The following is a 13855-nucleotide window of genomic DNA, read 5'->3' on the forward strand; positions in this document are numbered from 1 at the left end:
TCAGAGATGTCCCTCACCCTGGCACCAAGCAGGCAATGCACCATGTGGGACTTTCACTCCTGCTTGCAAAGGATGCTATCGAACCCCTAGTTACACAATCCCCTAGGTAAGCTAGATTTATACTAACCACGCTCTGGGTGCTCCCTCCGACTCTGTTCCCTGGTAACAAGGCCGCGAATCCCCGAGATAAGTTAGATTTATATCACTGTGCTGTGTGTGCTCCTCCCCCTGACTCCGCTCCCTGGAAACAAGGTGGATGGGGGCTCACTTGATGCTTTAAGAGTGAATTTGATTATCCTCTGAAAAGGAAGAATGTACAAGGTTACCAGGAGAAAACTGAAGTGTTGGCAGGAGATGAGATGTTAATTTTGAGAGCTAGTGCAGACATGACTGGCTGAATGGCATCCTTCTGCCCTGACGGAGGTATGTAGTACTGAACTGGCATTTACCAGGCCGTAGAAAATTGTAGTTAATGTGGATGAGCTGCTTTGTAACGGGTAACCTAATCTGGTCACCACAGAGTGTATCACGGCATGCGTAGAGCAGGCCTGGCTATAGCCACTCAATACACTATCCTGGTCGTGGGGATAACTGATTCCAGATGAGCTGAATGTTACTGCTGCACATGAGACGGAAACTTGGAATTTGAAATGTGACCCCAGCATTTGTAATTGCAAAAGTTGAAAGTGTAATATTTGGGGTTGGGAACTACTGAAAATGGGCAGTCAACTGTTGATAAATACTTTGAAGACAGTTTATTAAGAAGCAACAGTTTAGATTGGATGTGTACAACCTGTGATGGCTAAGGTCTGGTCATGGACACCAAAGGATGATCAAATCATCGAACAGTTAGTGTTCCTCTTGGTAACTTGTGAGGGCAGCATCCTGTATCCTACGCAAAGCTGTTCCTTAGGCCTCCTGTGTCTGCTCTGGCCTATCTCCTGATGAGCGCGACTTTCCAAGGAGAGAGCCCTTCCCTTTGAGGGCTTATAAACATAATAAAATTTTCAGAGTTGGTAGTTTATACTGTCAGTCATCTTTTTGAATTCAGCGCAGGTCACAAAATGTCAGGATGGTCACCTCTGTCCTCCAGCTTGAGCTCAGCTTCTCAGGTTGTACTGTTCACCTGGTACTTTCTAAAACCAGCTGAAAAAGTACACGGGACACAAGACACAATCGGACCAACTTTGGAATATCTGAACTGAGAGGAGACTGACAGTTCCAGCGAGAGAAAGAAGATTGTTTCTCTGCTGAGGTGGCCTTACTCTTCTGCAAATTGATTCTGAATTATTTTTAGTTTTCATGGATTGTAGCATCACTGGCTGGGTCTATATTTCTTCTGTAACACAAACGAAAACAGAAATGGCAGGAAGAGCTCAGCAGGTCTGTCAGCAATTGTGAGAGAAATCGGAGTTAACTAGACCCGAAACATTAACTCCGATTTCTCTTCATGGATGCTGCCACACCTGCTGATATTTTACCGCAATTTCTGTTTTTGTTTCTGATTTCTAACCACTGCAGTTTTTTGATTTTTGTTTGTTTCTTCCCCAACTCTAATTGACTTCAAATTGAGCTGCTCACCAGATTATTTCAGAGGGCAGCTAAAAGTCAACCAGGTAACATGTGACTGCAGAGCCACAGCACGCCAGACTGCAGAAGGACAGGAGATCTCCTAAAGGGACCCCAGCTATGTTTTACAACTGTCGACTGTGGTCGCTGTGAGAATAGCTTTGTAGGTGTATTTCTTTTTACAAAATTCACAATTCACCATCTGCCACAGTGGGATTCAAGCCCATGTCCTCATATCCTGGCACTGTGGATTAGTGACGTTATCACTACACTACTGTCTTCTCCAGATGAATATTCCTATAACTATTCAAAAATGTAATGTTGAATGAAGTTCCAGTCATTTACTAGGACATATGTGTGTCTCTGTGACAATGTCAATAGTGGGGAAAATGCTCATTAAGTTGGGGAGGTGCTGGTCACTGTGCGAGAAATCCCAAGGCTTTGGCCTGCAGAATCTAGAGCCCTTCATAGCTGGTGGAGTTTAAAGTCCATTCATGAAAATTACGGAATTTCAGGTGACCTTAGTGAAGCAGAGTTAATGGGAACTGCAGATGCTGGAGAATCCAAGATAACAAAGTGTGAAGCTGGATGAACGCAGCAGGCCAAGCAGCATCTCAGGAGCACAAAAGCTGACATTTCAGGCCTAGACCCTTCTTCAGAAGGGCCATTTCTGATGAAGGGTCTAGGCCCGAAATGTCAGCTTTTGTGCTCCTGAGATGCTGCTTGGCCTGGCGTGTTCATCCAGCTCCACACTTTGTTAGTGAAGCAGATGTGTTTTTACAAATGTCGAACAAGGAATGAAATCTAAAACAGAAATTGCTGGAAAAGCTCAGCATCCATGAAGAGAAATCAGAATTAATGTTTTGGGACCGGCGACCCTTCCTCAGAACTGCTGTCAGACCTGCTAAGCTTTTCCAAGCAATTTTGTGATTGTTTCTGATTTACACCTCCCGCAGTTCTCTCGGTTTTTAAGGAATGAAATCTTCTGTCCTTACCGAGTCTGTAGTGCTCATGTGATACAGACCACTGGCATTTTCCCTGGCCACACTTAATTACCCTCTGAATTAGCTGAGCAAACTACTCAATTCAAGGACAATTAGGGATACACAACTATTGCCAGGCTTGGCAGTGACATCCTCATTCAATGCAAAATTAAAATAAATTGATGAATGTCCTCAATTTCAGGGAAGTGTCAGATGTGGTGACAGTGTAGAAGGATGAGGAACAGAGTTGAACACTTGGGAGATCCTCGACTGAAGCACAGAGTTAAACAGGTACGTGGAGAGAACGGGGAGACCGACAGCCTGGCAGGACCGAGCCTGTGGCTTTCAAATAGGTTGGCTCAGGTCAAGGATTGAGCATGCAGGGACAACGGGGTCAAAGGTCAAGGAAGCAGGGACTGAGGCTGGGCTGAAGGAGCTGGGTTGGTGGGTGGAGCAGGCTGAGTCATGGTGATGAGGATTTTATCTGTATTAATAATTTAATATTCCCTCTTTCTGTCTTTCCCACTCCCTACCCCTTTTTTGGTGCTCCCTCACCCTCCCTGTCACAGTATCTTCGAAATAGCAGGGATGAGTATGTGGATATTGGAATTCTGGCTGCAGATCTCCAGCGGTTGTATAGGTGAGACCTGCCCCCATCAGATCACCCTGAGTTTAAGACCATAAGACCATAGGACATAGGAACAGAAAATAAGCTATTCGGCCCATTGAGTCTGCTCCGTCATTCAATCATGGCTGATAAGTTCCTCAACCGCATTCTCCTGCTTTCTCCCCATAACCCTTGATCCCCTTGATAATCAAGAACCTATCTATCTCAGTCCTAAATGTACTCAATGACCTTAATTTCACTGGAAGCTGTTTTCTCTGATGTGGCTGTGGAGATTCTGAATAAATGAGTCTCTTTCTCTGGGAAGAAGAAGCTTGGACCAGATGTTGGTGCTGGTGCTTCTTGCATCCTGCCTTCCGCTTTGATTGTCAGACGTGTTGGCGGCCAAGTGTCGGAGGTACAGTGCAGTCCTTGGTTGATTTTGTGTCATTCAGGATCACCCTTTCACCTGTACCATTGGTGCTTTTTATTCTCCCTCCGTGTTGCCCTTTCACTCAGATGCCTCTGAATCTTTTTGCCTTTTCCAGAGACACTCAATCACTGAGTTTCTCACAATCAAGTTGCATATGCCTTACCATATTAAGTGATCTCTGGATAGTGGAGTAAAGTGAAATAGAGGCTGATTGTGGTGAATGACAGAACAGGCCAAAACATTGAATGATATTCCCCAATCTTATTCCTTGTGGTTTTCCTCCACCCACTAAGTTATTGCTGAGATATAATGTCAGTCCTGAGCTATTTCTGTCTGTTATTTAACCTTTTGCTTCTAAAGTGAGAATTTGGACAATGTAAACACTTCTTTCCTCCCCTTCTCCACTGCAACACCCCCCCCCCAATTTCTTCCTACCCCCCACAGCTCAGATTATGGTCGCAGGAAGAGGAACGCCTTCAGGATCCAGGTGGATAAAGGTGAGTGATTTGTCCTTTTTGAAGGATTAAGAGAGACTTTGCTGTTTAACAGGGCACATTGGAACCATGTAGGAACAGCGAGAACTGTGGGGCAGGATACTGCTGAGTCCCTCTGGGTCTGTTTGAATTGGTCACTTGCCCAATGGTGCTGATGTTATCCCTCATGCCCTTCCCCAGTAGGGTCCCCGGACGGAGAACAGGAACATGAATCCATGTATTGTTAAATTGCTCTGTTTGGATTACTCGAGGATTGATTGGAGGACAGGGGACAATTGGCTCAGTCTGTGAGATACACACAAATAGTTATGGTTTGTAAAAATTGGAAAATCATTTCAATGTTACTGGGTTAAAGACGGATGTATCGTGATTTTTTTTGGAAAATGTGATGAAGACTGGAGGGTAGTGAATGTTGTTCCCTTATTGAAGAAGGGCTATAAAGAAAATCCTGGGAACTGTAGAGTAAGACTTACATCTGTGATGGGTAAGTTACTTGAGAAGATTCTGAGGAGTAAGATATACCTGCATTTGGAAAGACAGGGTTTGGTCAGGAGTAATCATTGTGGCTTTGTGTGTGAGAGATCAGGCCTCACAAATTTTTTACAGTTCTTTGACTTGACCAGGAAGGTTGATGAGGGTGGTGCGATAGACGTAATCTATATGGATTTCAGTAAATCCTTTGATAAGGTTCCATATGGTAGGCTGTTTTAGAAGGTTAGATCACATGGAATCCAGGGAGAACTGGCAAATTGGAGACACAGATGGCTTGTTGGTAGGAAGCAGAGGGTAATAGTGGAAAAATGCTTGTTGGAGTGGGGGCTTGTGACTCGTGGTGTGCCTCAGGGCTAGGTGCTGGGCCCATTGCTGTTTGTTTTCTATATCAAAGATTTGGATGAGAATGTACAAGCCATTGTACATGTAAGCTTGCAGATGACACTAAAATAGGCAGTATTGTGGACAGTCAGGAAGATTATCAGAAATTGCAGCAGGATCTTGATCAGCTGGGGATGTGGGCTGAGAAATGGCAGATGGAGTTTGGAAAGGCAAATCAAGGTAGGAGTTTCATGGTGAATGGTAGAGCCTTAAGGAGTGTAATGGATCTTGGCGTTCAGGTGCATGGTTCTCTGGAGGTGTGGTCACAGGTAGACAGGGCTGTGAAGAAGGCTTTTGGTACACTGACCTTTATCAGTCAGGGCACTGAGTATAGAAGTTGGGAAGATATGTTGCAGTTGTGCAGATGTTATTGAGGTCACACCTGGAGTATTGTGTTCAGTTTTGGTCACCTTACCATCGGAAGGATGTAATTAAACTGTAAAGAGTGCAGAAAAAATTTACGAGGTTTTTGCCAGGACCCAAGGGTCTGAGTTATAGGGAGAGGTTGGATAATCTAGGACATTTTTCTTTAGAGTGTAGGAGCCTGAGGGGTGTTCTTATAGAGGTGTGTAAGATCATGAGAGGCATGGATAGGATTAATGCACACGGCCTTTTCCCCAGGATTGGGGAATTGAGGGCTAGGGGGCATCTGTTTAAAGTAAGAGGGAAAAGTATAAATGGAAACCCAAGGGGCAATTTTTTTTACACAGAGGGTGGTACGCGTATGGAATGAACTGCCAGGGGAAACGGTTGTTAACAACATTTAAAAGGCATTTGGACAAATACATAGATAGAAAAGATTTAGAAGGATGTGGGCCAAGAGCCGGGCAATGGGGTTAGCGTGGATGGATATTTTGGTTGGCATGGACCAGTTTGGGCCAGAGGGCCTGTCTCTGTGTTGTAGGACTCTGTGACTCAAAAAAGCACTGATTTACTTACTATTTACTAGAAAAGCAAACAAGTTTTGGAGAAGGGAATAAGTAACCTTTTTAACAGAAGATAAGATTGCTTTAATGGCCTTAATGGTTTGACAAACAAATCTGAAGAGCAATAAGAACATTATGTAAGAACAGGGAGTAGGTCATTTAGCCCTTGGGCCTTCTCTGTCGCTTAGCACAGTCATGGCTGATCTCATCTTGGCCTCAACTCTTTTTTCCTGCCCGCTGCCCACAATCCTTAAACCTGTTACTAATTAAAAACCTGTCTATATCCTGCTCAAATTTATTCGGTGTCTCACACCGCACTCTGTGATAGTAATTTCCATTGGCAGTTGAAAGAAAACTGAGAGGAGGGAAAACATCTCTCTCTTTCCGAAAATAAAAGACGACCTTTAAAAGAAAACCAGCTAAATATTTCAGTGAAGTATTTTCTGGGAATCGGAGAAAGTAGTAGAAATCGCTACCTCTGTGTTAATTCAGTCCAGGGCTCTAGGTCTAACCGATCTTCTGGCCAAATTGTGTTGTTTCCAATGTTCTGCAGCCGACAGCAATGTGATCTTGTTGACAGGAAACTGAAGGTTCTGAGAGAAGTTAATGACATTTTTTTAAAGTTTGGATTGGTGATTCATAAGGGTTTCTATTGCCTGATTTTTCCAGCCTGTAACGTGTATTCATAACTATGTCCAGTAGTGCCTGTGTATGATAGTTGTGTGTTAATGTGAGAGATTAAAGGAATGTAGTTTAAGCCTGTGTAGTACATTAATTAGTAGCCCATTTTGTCAATTGATTACAGACTACATTTGTTCTGAATAAACAAGTTAATTTTGAATTCATTGAAGTAATCTGTTGAAAGTCTCAGAGTTCGAAATGCAAGTCTCTTCAAGGGTCAAATAGAACAGCCCCGGAGTTAATTTGAGAGCTAGGTGATGGTCGATGGATTTTTTTCTGAATTCTTCCCCAGTCGGGAATTGGCTTCTCAACAGGGAGAGGGTCCAAGACAGAAGGTGGAAACTGGTGTTGGTGCTAAAGTATAGATTGACTATAAAGGCCTTGTAAATCTCTGAAAGTCTTTTGTTGCAAAATTCAACATTTGGGTGTTGATTTGTGAAACAAAGAAACTTTTATTTTGGATAACTGTAATAAATTAGTTGCTGATTCAATGAAATAATTTACACTTCGTATTCCCCCTGTGAGTCATAGCAAAAGTTAGCGGTGTACGTTTGGGATTGTATTGACATGGCTAAAAGGAGATTGGATGTAAAGTTGATGAAGACTCTTCTAAAGAAGGCATCAACAGTCCCCAGCCTGACACAAACAACATGAAGGAAATGCAAATAAATTCCTTCTTTGTATATTTGTGAGGTGTAAATATTTATTGATTGGTTTCATAAGGGCGTAGTACAGTCTGGTCAAACATTCCATATGTGTCAGGTGGGAACACCTGAAGGTACGAAGGCAGCTTTAATACCCACACTGATTGCTGAAGAAGCGTTTTTTATTTGGTATTAGTAGATTATTGTAGGACCATTACAGGAAATGAGAGCAGGACCCCAGTATTTTTTACAGTTATTGAAATGATAAACCGATTTCCAAAAGCTGTTCCTTTCAGTACAGTTAAAGCTGTAGTCGTGGAAAAATTAACTCCTTTTTTTTAACTTGTTGTAAACTGCCAAAAAAAACCACAATCGGACCAAGGTTTCAACTTTGCCTAAAGTTCTTGAAGACGTTGTAATTAATTTGGGCTAAAATAGTTGAAGTCTATACTGTATCATCCATAACCGCAGGGAGTTTAGAGAGACACCATCAGACTCTGTCAACAATGATATTGTCATGAATATCCTCGGCATTAGGATAACAGGAAATCCAACCCTTTTTGAGAGATTCCCCAAAAGAATCTACCGAATTTAGTTCATTTGAATTGATCTACAGCCATGAGAATTGATTAAAGATGTTTTTAAGACAGAAGGGCAAAACCTAATTGTAGAATTACATGTCCATATTCCTAGAGAGACACAAGGAGCATTTTAAAATATCTGGCAACTATTAAAGCATGGGTACAAAAACATGCTGTGTTCCATTAGAAAGTGCCTTGCCGAAAAATTATCACTGTCAAATTAACTTAAACCTGTAGTTTGGCGCTACCTTGCAATCCTAGCCAATGGCTGTGTGTTTTACTGACATGTCCTCACTTGTTTCTGCAGTGTTTCAATCCATCAGGAATGAAATGTCAGATTTGGAGGAGGAACATCTGGTCAAACGGGCTAGACAGAACCATACGGAGGACGGGTAAGATATCTGGGCACGTCAGGGACCTTGAGGACTCATACCGGAATACCACAGGTGGGGGACAGGGTAGAGGGAGCCTGACTCCGTATCGAATCCTATGCTGTCCTGTCCTGGGAGTGTTTGATAGGGGCAGTATCGGGGAACTTTGCTTTTAGTTTAAAAGAATAGGGGGAACTTGCCTATGTGCTGTTCTTGTCCATTTATTGCTATTGAATCCGTGGCAACTTGTATTTTTCAGGAAGGGCTTGACCTCTGATTCGTCTGACAGTGAGGATTACCCCGAATACCCGGTAGGTTGATTTTGTCAAGGCTTGTTTGAGCTGAGTTGCAGACCAGTGTCTGCATTGAACTTTGCTCAGTGAGACCTGCTTGCCTGAAGGAGAAGTGGGTTCAGGGCCTTGCTGTAGGCTGACGCACCATCGACATCGACAAGACTCTAAACTGAAGTCTGATCTGTTTGCTCCAAGGCTTGTTGGAGATTTTCTCTCGGTAGTCACACAACAGCAATAAATGTTGTGGAAGCTTGCTGTGCACAGCTGACAGCAGTGGCTTGGGGTTTGAGGTGAGGAGGTTGAGGGGATGCCAGTGGGCTGTGTTGAAAACTGAAGGAGAATCTGTATAACTGTTAGGCTTGGACTGTTCTTGAATTTCTGGATCATTGTCATTTCCTGGTTGTTAGGTCAGGGTTCACTTTGACCAGGTTCCCCAGGATCAAGGTTCAGTTTGACCAGGTTCTCCAGGGTCAGGATTCAGTTTGACCAGGCTCTTGCGGTCAGGGTTCACTTTGACCGGCCCCCCCAGGGTCAGGGTTCAGTTTGAACAGGCCCCCCCGGGGGCAGGGTTCAGTTTGACCAGACCCCCCTGGGGTCAGGGCTCACTTTGACCAGGCTCCCCAAGGTCAGGTTTTACTATGACTGTGCCCCTTGGGGTCAGGGTTCACTTTGACCATGTGTCTGTCCCCTCTGAGTGATTAACATCATTACTTTTATTTTCTCCGTAGCTGACCAATCACATGAACACTTCACTGCTGAGTCTGTACCGGAAAACTAATCCAGACCCTCCGTCTACTCCAGCTGCCAGAAAGGTGCCAGAGGGTGGTAGCGGCCATGGGCGTGAAGCCCCTGGAACAGTGGGTCAATCAGGAGAGTCACCGCGAGGTACAGTGTTGCCTGAGGGCGGCTGGTTTATTGACAACACGCCGGGAGTTCCCCTTTCCGAGGACCGCCCGGTCAATGTGAAAGAACCAAGGCGACAGAATTCTGAGGTAAGAGCCAACACCACCCCCTCCCTGTTTTCCCAAAATCGGTGGCTTCATTTTTTACAAAATGTAACATTTGGGAAGTTAATATCACCTCCTCCCCGCCCTGGGGCATGGCCCTCGCTCTCCCCACCCTGGGGTGTGATTCCTGCCTCCCCCATGCCCCACAGTGAAGCTCCTGGAGTGCTGCCTCTAGCTCCTCCCCACCCTGGGGCATGGCCCTCTCACCATGGAACCTGCCGCTGCTCCTTGCCCCTCTCCGCCCTGGGCTTGTTGCTCTGCTGCTGGCTGAGTGTTTATTGAAGTCTTGCTGCTAGAAGTAAAGATTGTTTTACTCTGTTCCAGAGGCTAGAAGCTTCACCAGTGGACCGGGCTGAGAGAAAGAGAAGGAGACTGAATAAAAGGAAACAGCAGGACCAAGAAGAGTCAAAGGATGTGGATGCTCAGATAGAGTCATCCGCACTGAACAGAAAAGGTGTGTTACTGACCCTGAAAACGTTAAATCCTCCCAGGAACTGGATAAGGGATTGTGCCTGTTGACAGCATTTTTAGTCTTTGCTCCTCAATGACAGCATCTCTGCCCTTCTCTTTCTCTCTCTCTCTCTCTCTCTCTCTCTCTCTCTCTCTCTCTCTCTCTCTCTCTGTGTCTCTCTCTCTCTCTCTCTCTCTCTCTCTCTCTCTCTCTTCCCTTTCCTTTACATGTTCCTCCATACTCAGATGGCACACCGCACTCTTCCTCTGCTCATCCTCTTCTGACCTCCACCCTGATGGCCACCCATGTGTCAGGAGAAGATCCCTCTCTCCCACCCCTGAAAACACTCCTCTTGGCCGCTCAATATCTAGCCCCCAAAATAACCAGGATAGACCACACTCTACCTCCCCAGGCCAAATGTCCCTGAACTCGCCCCAGGCTGATCTCCCCATCACCTTCCATGTGCCAGTATCTGCTTGATTCCTGCACCTCCTTCCCGGCCTGACTTTCCTACTTGCTACCACCTCCCCAACCAGCCCTGACCCTAAACGGATTGTGATAGTGTGCAGGAGTTTGTGTCAGACCTGACCCTGACCCTGACCCTCTGCACAAGGCAGTTGCACTCACTTGAATCTTCCTCTTCTTTTAGCTGTGAAGAAAGGATTTGAACTGCAACATTCGACCGTCACGTTTGAGGATGTTGGCGGCTGTGAAGGAACGTTAAAGGTAAAGAGCAGTCGGATAGACTGGCGGTGATGGTCTGTGTCAGTCTGTACCAGCCGGCTAGACTGGCGGTGATGGTCTGTGTCAGTCTGTACCAGCCGGCTAGACTGGCGGTGATGGTCTGTGTCAGTCTGTACCAGCCGGCTAGACTGGCGGTGATGGTCTGTGTCAGTCTGTACCAGCCGGCTAGACTGGCGGTGATGGTCTGTGTCAGTCTGTACCAGCCGTCTAGACTGGCAGTGATGGCCTGTGTCAGTCTGTACCAGCCGGCTAGACTGGCGGTGATGGTCTGTGTCAGTCTGTACCAGCCGGCTAGACTGGCGGTGATGGTCTGTGTCAGTCTGTACCAGCCGGCTAGACTGGCGGTGATGGTCTGTGTCAGTCTGTACCAGCCGTCTAGACTGGCGGTGATGGTCTGTGTCAGTCTGTACCAGCTGGATAGACTGGCGGTGATGGTCTGTGTCAGTCTGTACCAACCGGATAGACTGGCGGTGATGGTCTGTGTCAGTCTGTACCAGCCGTCTAGACTGGCGGTGATGGTCTGTGTTAGTCTGTACCAGCCGGCTAGACTGGCGGTGATGGTCTGTGTCAGTCTGTACCAGCCGGCTAGACTGGCGGTGATGGTCTGTGTCAGTCTGTACCAGCCGGATAGACTGGCGGTGATGGTCTGTGTCAGTCTGTACCAGCCGGATAGACTGGCAGTGATGGTCTGTGTCAGTCTGTACCAGCTGGCTAGACTGGCGGTGATGGTCTGTGTCAGTCTGTACCAGCCGGATAGACTGGCGGTGATGGTCTGTGTCAGTCTGTACCAGCCGGCTAGACTGGCGGTGATGGTCTGTGTCAGTCTGTACCAGCCGTCTAGACTGGCGGTGATGGCCTGTGTCAGTCTGTACCAGCCGTCTAGACTGGCGGTGATGGCCTGTGTCAGTCTGTACCAGCCGGCTAGACTGGTGGTGATGGTCTGTGTCAGTCTGTACCAGCCGGTTAGACTGGCGGTGATGGTCTGTGTCAGTCTGTACCAGCCGTCTAGACTGGCGGTGATGGTCTGTGTCAGTCTGTACCAGCCGGCTAGACTGGCGGTGATGGTCTGTGTCAGTCTGTACCAGCCGTCTAGACTGGCGGTGATGGTCTGTGTCAGTCTGTACCAGCCGGCTAGACTGGCGGTGATGGTCTGTGTCAGTCTGTACCAGCCGGCTAGACTGGCGGTGATGGTCTGTGTCAGTCTGTACCAGCTGGATAGACTGGCGGTGATGGTCTGTGTCAGTCTGTACCAGCCGGATAGACTGGCGGTGATGGTCTGTGTCAGTCTGTACCAGCCGGATAGACTGGCGGTGATGGTCTGTGTCAGTCTGTACCAGCCGGCTAGACTGGCGGTGATGGCCTGTGTCAGTCTGTACCAGCCGGCTAGACTGGCGGTGATGGCCTGTGTCAGTCTGTACCAGCCGGCTAGACTGGCGGTGATGGTCTGTGTCAGTCTGTACCAGCCGGCTAGACTGGCGGTGATGGTCTGTGTCAGTCTGTACCAGCCGTCTAGACTGGCGGTGATGGTCTGTGTCAGTCTGTACCAACCGGCTAGACTGGCGGTGATGGTCTGTGTCAGTCTGTACCAGCCGGATAGACTGGCAGTGATGGTCTGTGTCAGTCTGTACCAGCTGGATAGACTGGCGGTGATGGTCTGTGTCAGTCTGTACCAGCCGGCTAGACTGGCAGTGATGGTCTGTGTCAGTCTGTACCAGCCGGCTAGACTGGCGGTGATGGTCTGTGTCAGTCTGTACCAGCTGGATAGACTGGCGGTGATGGTCTGTGTCAGTCTGTACCAACCGGATAGACTGGCGGTGATGGTCTGTGTCAGTCTGTACCAACCGGCTAGACTGGCGGTGATGGTCTGTGTCAGTCTGTACCAGCCGGATAGACTGGCAGTGATGGTCTGTGTCAGTCTGTACCAGCTGGATAGACTGGCGGTGATGGTCTGTGTCAGTCTGTACCAGCCGGCTAGACTGGCGGTGATGGTCTGTGTCAGTCTGTACCAGCTGGCTAGACTGGCGGTGATGGTCTGTGTCAGTCTGTACCAGCCGGCTAGACTGGCGGTGATGGTCTGTGTCAGTCTGTACCAGCTGGATAGACTGGCGGTGATGGTCTGTGTCAGTCTGTACCAGCCGGCTAGACTGGCGCTGATGGTCTGTGTCAGTCTGTACCAGCTGGATAGACTGGCGGTGATGGTCTGTGTCAGTCTGTACCAGCCGGCTAGACTGGCAGTGATGGTCTGTGTCAGTCTGTACCAGCTGGATAGACTGGCAGTGATGGTCTGTGTCAGTCTGTACCAGCTGGATAGACTGGCGGTGATGGTCTGTGTCAGTCTGTACCAGCCGGCTAGACTGGCGGTGATGGTCTGTGTCAGTCTGTACCAGCTGGATAGACTGGCGGTGATGGTCTGTGTCAGTCTGTACCAGCCGGCTAGACTGGCGGTGATGGTCTGTGTCAGTCTGTACCAGCCGGCTAGACTGGCGGTGATGGTCTGTGTCAGTCTGTACCAGCCGGCTAGACTGGCGGTGATGGTCTGTGTCAGTCTGTACCAGCCGGCTAGACTGGCGGTGATGGTCTGTGTCAGTCTGTACCAGCCGGCTAGACTGGCGGTGATGGTCTGTGTCAGTCTGTACCAGCCGACTAGACTGGCGCTGATAATGATGCACTCTCTGTGATCCAGTCCTGTAAGAGAGATTACAAAACTGCATGCAATACACTGTAACTGCTGTCTCACTAACTTTTGGTTTCACCAAAGCCTCCCTGCTCTGAAACTCTCTGCCTTGGCTAATGCAGGCAAGTGTCCCATATGCATTCTGAACCACTTTTCCTCCCTGTCTGACTTCCTTAAGCAACTAACAGACATGCACACCACCTTCCCACTGATTCTCGGTGCTTCCTAGCTCCTACCATTCCTCCTGTATCAAATAAAAGCCAAAAGAACTGCGGATGCTGTAAATCAGGAGCAAAAACAAAGTTGCTGGAAAAGCTCAGCAGGTCTGGCAGCATCTGTGAAGGAGAAAACAGAGTTAATGTTTCAGGTCTGGTGACCCTTCTTCAGAATTGATGGCAGCTAGGAAAACGTCAGTTCTTATATGCAGAAGATAGGCAGGTGGGTGGGGTTGGGAGTAAGCAATAGGATAGAGCCCAAAGAGAGAGAGAGAGAGACAGTTGGACAGACAGAGGAGTTGCTAATGATCA

The 13855-nt window shown here is 47.3% G+C and overlaps 1 protein-coding gene across 4 annotated transcripts in view; it reads left to right on the forward strand.

Annotated features, from left to right (window-relative positions):
- nvl (nuclear VCP like) overlaps positions 1-13855 on the forward strand; it is an 87413-nt gene that overhangs the window by 16438 nt on the left and 57120 nt on the right. For 3 of the 4 annotated variants that reach the window (XM_059645718.1, XM_059645719.1, XM_048530532.2), the window contains 8 exons: positions 2755-2843; positions 3122-3192; positions 4034-4086; positions 8096-8180; positions 8419-8470; positions 9181-9444; positions 9784-9913; positions 10560-10636. In XM_059645718.1, the coding sequence (XP_059501701.1) occupies positions 2787-2843; positions 3122-3192; positions 4034-4086; positions 8096-8180; positions 8419-8470; positions 9181-9444; positions 9784-9913; positions 10560-10636 (789 nt within the window). In that variant the 5' untranslated portion in view covers positions 2755-2786. Of the gene's footprint in view, positions 1-2751; positions 2844-3121; positions 3193-4033; positions 4087-8095; positions 8181-8418; positions 8471-9180; positions 9445-9783; positions 9914-10559; positions 10637-13855 lie in introns of all 4 variants that reach the window. The other variant, XM_059645720.1, reaches the window with a different exon arrangement.

Source organism: Stegostoma tigrinum, chromosome 4 (genome assembly GCF_030684315.1).
Source record: "Stegostoma tigrinum isolate sSteTig4 chromosome 4, sSteTig4.hap1, whole genome shotgun sequence".
NCBI classification, from domain to species: Eukaryota; Metazoa; Chordata; class Chondrichthyes; order Orectolobiformes; family Stegostomatidae; genus Stegostoma; species Stegostoma tigrinum.